The sequence below is a fragment of the Mastigoproctus giganteus genome, chromosome 8 (genome assembly GCF_048544385.1).
Source record: "Mastigoproctus giganteus isolate SK-2022 chromosome 8, ASM4854438v1, whole genome shotgun sequence".
Classification (NCBI taxonomy): Eukaryota; Metazoa; Arthropoda; class Arachnida; order Uropygi; family Thelyphonidae; genus Mastigoproctus; species Mastigoproctus giganteus.
Window position 1 is genome coordinate 145,480,757 of NC_143582.1, and position 12,043 is coordinate 145,492,799.

General features: G+C 35.4%; 1 protein-coding gene across 4 annotated transcripts in view; it reads left to right on the top strand.

Annotated features, from left to right (window-relative positions):
- Positions 1-375: 375 nt before the first annotated feature.
- The window catches only part of Yif1 (Yip1d-interacting factor 1), a 126,550-nt gene continuing 114,882 nt past the window's right edge, over positions 376-12,043 (top strand). For 2 of the 4 annotated variants that reach the window (XM_090379802.1, XM_090379805.1), the window contains exons 1-2: positions 436-557; positions 2,164-2,216. In XM_090379802.1, the coding sequence (XP_090235928.1) occupies positions 2,180-2,216 (37 nt within the window). In that variant the 5' untranslated portion in view covers positions 436-557; positions 2,164-2,179. The other 2 variants (XM_090379803.1, XM_090379804.1) reach the window with 2 other exon arrangements.

A 12,043-nucleotide genomic window follows, 5' to 3' on the forward strand; every position in this document is an offset into this window, starting at 1 on the left:
ATGGTCGGAATGGAAAACCACCAGATTCTGTCAGTATCTTGTGATGTAGAAAATCCTGCGGGAGATAAGACATTCCGGTTAATAACTCGGGAACCAAGCATTTCCGGAACTATGTTGATATAAAATATTTTTATTGTCTACATATGAGGAACTCATTTCTGAAGTTATGCCGTGTATTTTTGAGACACCCTGTATATGCACAATATGGCCTAATTTCCTGATGCGCCTAATCCCTACACTTACCAACTTTTCCTCAAAAAGAGGATGTGGGCTTAGGCACGTCTGTAGTTTTTGGATCCTTATCGTTATGAACTCGAAGTTTTTCCTTTTTTGTTATTGTCATTTTTTGAATGTTCTTATGTGTCTGCGTTGTAAATGTGAGGGCGCTATCAACAAGTGACTAACATATGTGGACGTTGAATATGTTTGGTAGTATGTTTTTTTATAGTGATTGATTACTTGAATTATTTTAAATAATTAAGTAACTGAACACTGCTTCATTTATTTATTATTTATTTTTTTCTGTTTAATACAGCTTCTTAACGTTCAAGTAAAGGGTAAGTGAACTCTTAGTGAATTCCTGATTTTCTATGTGTCAAAATTTCTGATTTGGTATAGGAGAAATTGTGATTTTTTGCTTGGAAAAACCATAGATTGTGTGGTTATTAGCTGGAACGCTGTGATAAATGAGGTAATGATGTTACTGATTGAGATAATTCCCAAATTTGGCATCCGCTTTCTGTCTTGTTCTGACTCCCACAATCTCGAAAAATGTTGTCCTCCTCACCTAACTACAGTGACTCCTCACAGCATTAGTTGCTTTGGTGCAAAAACAAGACAGTAATTTGTCATTTCGATATGGCCAGTGTAATCTTTTTCATTCCGGCCTCACCTCTGTCTTTTAAATATCTAGTAGTCAGAAGGTATAAAATGTTAAAGGTAATATAAGGAGCGAAATGGACATGATATAGGAAGCCAAAGTAATACCTAAACTAGGTAATATAAGTTAATGTACAAACAGTGACAAACAACAGGCACCACTGTACAGCATCTTGGACCCTGAAACAGTGTACATGATACATGTTGCATGATTGAATTTACATACTGTCAGCGCAAAAAAAAAAAAAAAAAAAATAGATTGATACCTGTGGTGATTGGCCAGAAAATATACTGTCACAAAAGATGCTTACCCATGGTGCTAGTATATCATATGCTATATATAGGGTGTATCACTGTGAACTAATTTTTATTTTGCAGTTTTGTAATTTTTGCCTGAGTAATGTCAAATGACAGCACTCAGGCAAAACAGATACCTTTAAACTATATTACGACTTTGGAAGCACTGATTTTGTATACTGCATGGCAGCTCACAGTGAACAACTTAACAACTTTTGTTTCTGTGTTGTCACTAGAGACTTTCTGCCAGCTTTTCAGTGTAAGTCCAGCAGCAATAAGTCCTGAAACAGGCTGTCATAGTAGTTTCATCTTAAAAAAAAAAAAAAAAAAAAAAAAGGTAAACTGCAGCCATTATCAACCCACTGCAGGATGGAAGCCTCCTCAACAATTCATGCTGAAGGAAATTGACCATAATCTATCACGCTGGTCCAGTGCAGGTTGGCAGATCGACCATATTTAGCAGTCAGGGGCTTGAATCCCGCTCTACTCAAAGAGCACATGCTACTGCACTCCCGCCCCACTCGGCTACAGAAGCCATTTTAAACAAATGGCCAATTAATTTTTTGGTGAAGCAGTCTGTTTGAAAGTAGTGCAATACCAGGGAAACTGTTGCAGAGGCAAGTTTTCTCTGCTGTGAGAATTCAGATCATTACGTTGTCTATGTAGTTAAAATCTTGCTGGCAGTAGAAACACATTAAAGGACAAGATAATCTTGCAAAATCTTATAATGAGAAAAATATCACCCCTTTTTGCATGGACTCTTAACGACAAACATGAACGTTGATATTAGTTCTGGAATGCTTTCTGAATATTTCTGGATTGTAAATTTTTTTTTTATTATGTTCTTGATTTTAAAAAATTCTGGATTATGAAATGCCAGATTTTTAGAGTTTACTCCAATTAATATTTTTAAATGTGCTGTTTTCTTTGTTACATTTCTGTCTTGAAATTTAAAAAGGTGAAAAACATTATTATTTTCATTTTCAGTTGAATTATTTTTGAAATGGATATTCCTGGAGAAGGAGGTGGAGGGGCAGGAGGTAAGTATCAGTACAGTATTTCAAAATTAATTATAGTATTAATAGCCCACAATTAGTTTAAATTTTAATCAGTTTTATTCTATGGGATAGGTGGGCTACTTACAAACTTTATCTTAGTGAATTGCCAGATGCTGTTTCATAACGTATATACAGTTGAAGCTGTTTACAGTGACCCTCTTTTTAACCTCCCAGCATTTTAAAATGACCTATATGATATATCCCGGCCAATTTTCAATAAACCTAATTCTATTTCGCATTTGTTGTAATGACCTTGAAAGATGAATTCTTTGACTCCAAAAATTTTGACCACTACCTTGTTTTTTATGGTTTTTTTTTTATTATTATTATTATTATTACAATATTTGCATTTCAAAATAAAAGAGCACTAATTTATTTAAGCTAATTAAGAGTTTGCAAGTTGACTGTGAGAAATCACTCATTGGTAATTTCCCATGCTTATTGGCAATTTCCCACACTCTGTCATAATGAAATTAACTTCAACTAGAAGTTCAATTTCATTGTACAGTATGTACAAACTGTGTTTATCAATTTGGCTTGTATGAAATGGATAGCTTTGCCAATCAGAGACAAAAATAAGATATTACAGGCTGTAGATAGTAGAGTGTATAAGACCACTAAGACAGATATCACTAAATAGTCAGTATTCCTAGTAGTACATTGTCCACCATTTTGAAAGGTCAAAAAAAAAAAAAAAAAAGGATTGAAAGCTTAGAGAAATACACTGCACCAGGTAGGATCAGAGAACAAAAGGCAAAGTATCTAGATCTTGAAAAGGGTGCCTGTGAAGTGCATGTAAAACAGGGTCTGCCCACAGTCATTTTTTGAAATCTAAGGCTGAATCATTTTTGCATCGGATGAATATTAAAAATTTCAAGTCTAGTGGATAGTTCCAGGAATTTAAGATTTGTCTTTGCTGTCTTTCAAAAAAAGTGTTTGCAGCAAAAGTGCAGCCGTTTGACACTGAAACTATGAAGGAATGGAAGGAGAATTGTTTAAAAAATTATTTGTTGGCATATGGCCTGAATGACATCTTCAGTGTTGACAAAAGGACTTTTTTTTTAAGTTGCTACTGGATTACATTTAAAGGTGAGAAATGTAGTTATGGAGAAAAGGCAGATCAACTGGTTACCATTCTCCTAGTGGTGAACACATCTGGCACAAAAGCTTCCTCTCTTAGTCATTGGGAAAGTGAAAACTCTGATGCTTTAAAGATATGAAAACTTTGCTGACTATGTATTGAGAAAACCGAAAAGCTTGGACATCATCAAAAATCTATGGAGAAAGGATCGGAGACTTAGATTGCAATGTGAATAGGGGAATAGAAAAAATTTGCTGATTGTAGATAGAGCTACACTCCTCATTGTGAAGTGAATGGCCTACATGCTGAGTATCTGATAGCAGATATTGTTCAGTATCTACTACCTACTATGACATCAGTTCGTCAGCCACTTGAACAAGGTCTAATCCAAAGTTTTAAGAATTATCCAAAAATGATATTAAACAAAATTGTGCTACTTCTCGAAAGCAAAACAATACAAACTTGATACTACAGGCAATGTATTTGTGTTTCAGCATAATGAGGTTGACAAAAATGTGATTGCAAACTGCTTCAGACATGCTGGATTTGTCGCCTTGAATGTTGTAACTCATGACGTTTTGCATACTTGTTCCTCTGTTAATCATGAAGAATAGTCCAATAATAGTGAAGAAATTTTTGTGGCTGTGCATCATCACCTAAACATAGAGAGAGGTAAATATGTTTTGAAGATTATTATTAAGTGGATGCAGACATTGCATATGTCAGGATATGTGCAAATGAAGTAAAACTCATTGCAGATATAATGGAACCTAAAATTTGCAGTGATGAAGAGGATGCTACTGTGGTTGAGCAAGAAGTTTCATTGAGGGATGCACATCAAGGATTAGAACTTGCATTTTCAAGGTCAGCCTAACTGCAATGGGAATTAGTTACTATCATGTGCCTTTTTAATTCCCTTTTAAAACGCTGCCACTGAAGTAGTGCATTTGGACAGATTATTTTAAAGTTTGAAATGAATTCCCCTGTCTTTGTTTAGGGCTTGATATGTATGTACACATACATTGTATACAGCCAGGCCTCGCATAACGCGAGTTCGATTAACGCGATTTTCAGTTAACACTATTTGAAAAATTATACCACTTTACACGATGCAAATTTCCAGTTAACGTGATTTTTTTTTTTTTTTTATGCGATAGTTAAAAAAGATTTGAATCGCGCGTTAAGCTTACCACCAGTCGTACGGTCAATTAACAAACGTTTGCCTGCTGCCTGCCTCGGTGTGTTCCATCAACCATCGGAAGAAGACGTGTTACCTGTTTGTCTCCTGCTAATAAAGTCAATGCACACTTGCATAAAAATTAAAATTTTTAAATGAGCCAGATGAAAATGTTACCGCAAAGGAGATAACTCTAAAAGAATTAGATGAAATCTTTCGTGTCGCAGAGAACCTCAAACAAAAGGTTTGAGGTTCTCTGCGATATTTATTTCGCCAGGGCCCAGAGAAGATTGTTGTCGGCTATCAGAAATTGATTGATGAAAAGAGAAAGTCAACACTGTTCAAATATTTCGCAACAGTCATTTCTTCATTGTGTATTTTATGTCAGAGGTTCCCAAACTTTCTCGGTTCACGGCGCCCTTAGTGTCTCAGTAATTTTTTCAAGGCGCACCCAGACCAAAAGAAATACCTAACAGTTCCGTTTAGTAGTTAGGTCCAAACAACTTAATAAGAAATGCTGAAACTGTGAACTACCTCAAGCTAGTAGTTCGCATGGTGTCCAACAGATGTCGAGTATCGCTGTGTTTCCCTCGAAAATTTAAAATATTCCGCGGCACACAGTTTGGGAATCGCTGTTTTATGCAATAAACATTTAATTCCATAATTATTTTCATTATCTTTTACATTGTATATAGTTAAAAAGTTATTTAAAAGGTATTTTTAAAATTCTTTATGAACATTCCAGAAGGTCAAGGACCAATTATAATTTTTCCTATTGATTATTATATTCGATTAACGCATTTCCGTTTTGCGCGATGTGCTCGCGGGATGAATTAATTGCATTAATCGAGGCCAGCCTGTATATGCAGTGGTGAGCTATAGTGGACTTGTGAGAGCCCATTGTTGAAATGATAATTTATTTTACAAATTAAATCCTGAATTCAGTTAATGAGTATCCAGAGCCAGAACCCCAATCCCAGGCATAGCATTTTAAGGGTGCACTTGAGACCAGTTATGTACTTTAAAATTGCTTCATTGTTGATTTAATTACGGTCAGACCTATGTTTAGCAAACTTCTTTATAGCAAATTTTTTTGAATTGCTCTTGGTTATTACATTTAAAATAGTTTCTATAGAATGAAGAAAATTTCCATATAATGAACGGATTACGAGAGACAGCTTTGTATGCTTTGTTCCCACCTCTTGCCTTTAGGGAATTAGAAAGTGTGAATTAAGGGTTAAAGAGATTACCATTGCAATGTTAGTTGTGCTCATCAAACCTATGCAGCCACCTATCCTACCAAGAAGTTGCACTAGTCAATATGCTTTCCATAGCCAGTCAGAAGATTAAGGTGTATTCCCAACACAGATAACCTCTGGCCAACCTGTTTTGTGGTTCCCCTTTAATCAGGCAAGCAGTCATATGTTTTTTGGAGAAGTGAGTGATCCACATCTTTCAGTAAATTTCTCCTATGTTTACATGGTCAGAGTAGCTGAACATCTGAGTGATTCTGAAAGTTTTTAAAGCATTCAAAGAACTAGTGACAGTAGCAACATCGGGGTGGGGTGAATGAGAGCACTAAGATATTAAAACTTTCTGAAGATGAAATATGCCAAAAAAGTGACTGATGGAAGAAAATATCCCAAAATATAATGGCATACAGGCAATAATAAAAAAAAAAATACTGTATGCATTATATCACCAATCTACAAAAAAACTAGCATGATTTAAGGATGAATGTTAAAAAACTTTGTGGAAATTATAAAGATTAGTTGTGTTCGGGCCACAATGGGTAGCTTCTAGCTTGCAGACAGCAGTTGCAGTTTGGAGGAATTATCTCTCTTTGTGCAAATATTTTGAATCAGCAGTTAAATATTCAGGATTATTAAACTCACTTTTAAACCTGGAATTTCTTAGCAATTTAGCACTAATGATCGACATCCTGCAGGAGTTCTCTTACCTTTCACAAGATTTACAAAGTTGCAGCATCACTATAGTAAAAGCAGATAAATTAATTATTTGAACTATCTCCTTGTGCTAGAGTATAAAGAAGAACATTTTTTTATGTTATTTGTGATATGGGAAATATATCATGTTATATTTTATTTATTTTTTCATGTTATTTTTTAATTTTATTTTTTTCATTTTATTTTTTATTTTATTTTTTCATGTTATTGCAAAATGCAAGCTAAGGCATAAGAAAATACAAAGCACAAAGAATAAAAGGTGGAATGTAAGACAGGAACACAAAGTGGGAGAAGAGTTCAAGAAAGAAACAGATGCAATACTTGAAACAAAAAAAAGACCAGATCAAATGAAAGATATTGAAAGAGACTCTGGAAGATACAGCAAACAAAGTAATTGGACACATGAGACTACAATCAAGAAAGCCATGGATAACTAGTGAAATTCTCAACCTGATTGTAGAAAGAAACAAAACCAGAAAGAAGAATACAGCTGAAGGACAAGAAGAGTACAGAAGACTAAGAAATAAAGTGACCAAGGAATGCAGAAGGGCAAAGGAAAAGTGGATGGATGAAATATGCAAGGAAGTTGGAGATAACTTAAACAATAGAAAAACTGACGTAGCATACAAGATGATTGCCACATACACTCGAGACCCTAAAACCAAAAGCACAGCAATAAGAAATAAAGGTGGAAAACTACTGATTAGGAATAAGATGGAAAGAGTACCTAGAAGACCCTTATGATGGAAACCAAATAAGTGAGGAAGCCTTGGAGGCCGAACACGAAGTAAAAGAGGATTGTTTGGGGCCAGACCTATTAGAATACAGAAGAGCTCTAATTGAGATTCCCAATGAAAAAGCAGTAGGGACAGATAAAATTTCAGCTGAATTGCTAAAAAAAAAGCAGGAGACAAAACAAGGAAAGAAATGTTCAGTATCATAAAAGCAGTCTGTGAAGAAGAAAAAGACGTGGATGACTTTTTTCAAAGCTGGACAGTGACATTGCCAAAAAGAGGAAATGTGACTGAGTGTAAAAAACTACTGAACCATCAGTCTGCTTAGCCACACATCCAAAATACTTTTGAACATAATAAAACACAGATTTAAACAGATTTAAGAAATGTTCAGTATCATAAAAGCAGTCTATGAAGAAGAAAAAGACGTGGATGACTTTTTTCAAAGCCGGACAGTGACATTGCCAAAAAGAGGAAATGTGACTGAGTGTAAAAAACTACTGAACCAGCAGTCTGCTTAGCCACACATCCAAAATACTTTTGAACATAATAAAACACAGATTTAAACCGAAAACAGAACAGTTTTTAAGCGAAGATCAGTTTGGTTTCCGAAACAGAAGAGGAACACGGGAAGCCATCTTGGCACTATGCACAATTGTAAATAGAAGAATAATCATAAATAAAACCACACACATAGCTTTTATTGATCTAGAAAAAGCATTTGACAGTGTTCTCCAGGGGAGACTTTTTAGAGTCGTGAAGAAGGCCCAGTTTTATTGGAGAGATCGACAAGCCATCAAAAAATTATGTGAAAATCAAACAACAAAAATTGAATTTCAAAATAATAAAGTAATAGCCAAGATAAGAAAAGGAGTTAGGCAGGGGTGTGCATTATCACCATTACTATTTATCTTGTATATGGAGGATGCTCTAGAGAAAGTGAAGTGTAAAACCAAAGGAATAAACATAGGAGTACAGGTGCAATTCATACGTTTTGCAGATGATATAGCAACACTAGCTGAAAACGAAGAAGAGTTGAAAAACACAATAGAAGTAATGGAAGAAGTTTTCTTAGAATACGGATTCAAAATTAACACAAAAAAGACAAAAATAATGGTTGCCGGAAAAGAAAGTCAAAGAAAAACAGACAAGATAGAAATAGATAACAAAGAAATTGAACAAAGTTCATTTGTATGTCTTGGAAGCAACATACAAGAGGATGGCAAAAGCCATTTAGAAATAAAAAGGAGAATTGCTATAGCAAAAAAAGCACTTAGGAAAAAGAAATTTATTGCAAGCAAGATAAACAAAGAAAAGAGGAAATTTCGTGAAAACCTATATATGGAGTATACTACTGTATGGATGTGAAACATGGTCAATAACAGCAACAGACTGGAGGAGAATTGACACATTTGAGATGTTTTGCTGGAAAACATTGATGAAAATTAACTGGAGAGACAAAAAGACGAATGAAGAAGTCCTCAGAGTAGCTGAGGAACAAAGAACAATCAAGAAAACCAAAAGAAAGAGGAAGATGTGGTTTCCATATCTGGAGACACAATGATTGGATAGTAAATATACTAGAAGCACAGCTTGAAGGGAAAAGAAACAGAGGATGACCAAGAATCACACCATTTGATGACGTGCTTCAACTCTCAAAAGTGAAGTACAGGGAAGCTAAACAAAAAGCCCAAATTTGGGTTGAGTGGAGAAAAAAGATCTCTATGGTGACAGGGCTTGGCCCTTAGAATGATGATGATGATTTTTTATTTGCAATATTAAAATTTTATCATGAAAAAATATATTCATTATATTTCCCTAATTGTAAAAAAAAGAATAAAAAGTCGGCAAAACTGTGCATCCATTGTTAAAATATTCACAGCTCACCACTGTGTATATGTACTACTGTATACAGTAATTATTGTACATACATAATTTACAAATTGATCACACTACACCATACAATGAATGCAAAATGTACAGTCTTAATTTTCTTGTTTAATACTGTAGTACATATTCTGATTTAGTTTATGCTATTTTGTGTTAGTAGAATTATATATATTAAATGTTCAAACTTTTCTTTATTCTTTGGCTGACTTTATGAGCTATTGATATAATATCCTTTCTCATTTCCCTTGGGGTAATCACTCTGAGCCGACTGGGCTAGCCGGGTGGGTAAAGTGCCTGCCTGGCAACCCAAAGGTCGCGGGTTCGATTCCCGCCTCGGGCTTGGATCAAAAGTACTGCAAAAACCTTGGGAGGTGCATTATGGCCACAGAAGCCTATGCGCCAACAACTACCAAAAAAAAAAAAAAAAAAAAGTAATCACTCTGAACAGCTCCACCTGTATTAATGTTTCAGTTTGTATAGCATATAGTTTTCAAGTTGATTTAGCTTTTCTGTCCATAGACAATTGGGGGAGGGAACCAAACACTTCTCCCATCAGTAATGTTTCTAAAATCTTGTAATTTCTTCCAAATGGGTGGACTTAGATAAATTCCTAATAATTTAGTACTGTTCTGTTGTTCAGCTAACCTACAAACAGAGAAGACAGAAAGAGCTATATTTGTTAAATCTAATTAAAGCTGTTTGTTGTTATTTGGTTTTTAGGAGCATTAGCAACTAAGGCCATATTGCTCCGGTGGTCATTCCCTGACCTTTCCACATTCTCCGTATTTGGTGGTCACGGGCTAGAACCCCGGTCTAATCAAGAAGTGTGTGCTACGCACTGCTGCTCCTGCCCACCTGGCTACGGAGGCGCCACTAATTAAAGCATGATGAATTTAAAATCCACAGTTCCTAGTATTGTTTCTTATATTTGATTGCATTCAGTGTTTGGGACATATTCTCATAAATTTCATTCAATGGACTGTTGGTATTGAAGGCTTTTGGTTCTGTTACATTATAAAACTATCTTTCAACTTCCTTCAGATGAATCTGTGAATAGTTGCCATTTAGATTTGTGTTCAAATCCCAGTTTGTCCCATCAGTCCGTTTATATCTAGGCACATACAAAGAGAATCGTGCACACCATGGAATGCCAACATTTTTCTAAAATTATTGGCTTTATAAATATAGTTTACAATTCTTTGCTTTTTTTTTTAAAGATATAAACTTTTGTGCCATCAGCTAGCAAATTCCATTCTTGCAATCCTTATTTCAAAAGTTCTGTGTGTTGGAATGAACAATTTAGCTTTTAAATTGTGTATTACATCATTAAATTACTTTTTTTTCCCATTAGGTATGGTTCTTTGCTACTCTGTGGATATGTAACTTGGATTTCTACTGTATCCTCTTCTTCATCAAGAATGAGAAATTCTTTGCAATTTTCTATCTGTGATACAGGAGTAAGAGACCTGTTACAAGCAAGGCCAGCTGCATTGTAGAAGTAACATTTAGGTATTCTATTTTATTTTTGTTGTGCAGCTGGCCCTTTCTGTAACAAGCCTTCCTACTCCTCTACTAATAATAAATTTAAAAGAATTTACTTCTCGTGCCTTCCATGGGAACAATTAAAGGCATTTTTTTTTCCACTATTTCCTTTTTTCTCAGTGAAAGGTATGCTTTCCTGTAATTTATGCAGTGAGATTTAGAAAAAAAGAAAGTAAAAATGAACCACATTTAACCAATTTCGTTATAGAATGACATCATGATTTTAGTGTAAAATGTCACACATATATGCATGCAAAAACAAAATTTGTCTAGTGAATCCAAACAGTTATGGTAATATCATTTTTCCATATGATTGTCATAAAACCACTTTATACAAATTAAAACAGATAGTAAAACACATAGCTGGCCTCAAATGCATGGAAATAGGTTATGACTGACATGCTAACCTCTCCAAACCAACCTCTCCAACCGCTTGGCCACTAGGTGGCACCGCTCCTGCCTCCACGTTGCGGGACCGGAAATCTGGGACGAAAAACTCTCACTCCCAGGGCTAAAAGAAGCAACAATGGACTGTGATGCATGTCCACCACTAGAGACAACAGGCTCTCGGCATACTGAGACCCGCAGAATGGAAGACGATCACAATCTTCCAAAAAGAAAGAAAAAGGTCTCTAACAAATCAGTACCACCAGCTTTTCTGATTATACATTCTTTATCGACTCAGCTGCTAAGCAGACTCTCTCCCTTTGTCATCCAGAGATGTCTGGAGAATGCAGCAGGTACACCGAAAATGCTGAAAAGGCTCCAATCAGGAGATCTTTTAATTGAGACCACTCAAGCAAGGCATTCAGAATTTTTACTAAAAATGTCATCTATAAGCAGAATCCCAATCAAGGTCTCACGGCATAACACCTTGAACTCCTCAAAAGGAGTAATAAGTGAGTGGGATTTGTTGAACGTAACTGAAGAGGAGATAGTCATGGAATTACTAGAACAGAAAGTAACTCAAGTAAGAAGAATCATGATAAAGAAGGATGACAAACTTGTTCCCACACATAATATTATATTGACTTTTAGTACACCAAATTTGCCGACCTCAGTTAAAGCAGGTTACCTAAACTGCCATATCCGCCCATACATTCCAAACCCTTTAAGATGTTTCAAGTGCCAAAAGTTTGGTCACTCCCAGACAACATGCAGAGGCGAAACTACTTGTCCTAACTGCGGGTAAAAAAACCATTCACAAACGGAGCGTACTTCAAAGGCTCTGGAATGTCCAAATTGCAAGAATGACCATCCAGCATACTCAAAATCATGCGAACTCTGGAAAATTGAAAAAAGAATACAAAAATACAAGATCGAGAATAAGGTCACATATCAAGAAGCAAGAAAGCAAATAAAGTCAACTATCCCAAAAACCACGTATGCTTCCCTTACACTAAAGTGCCAAGCTGTTT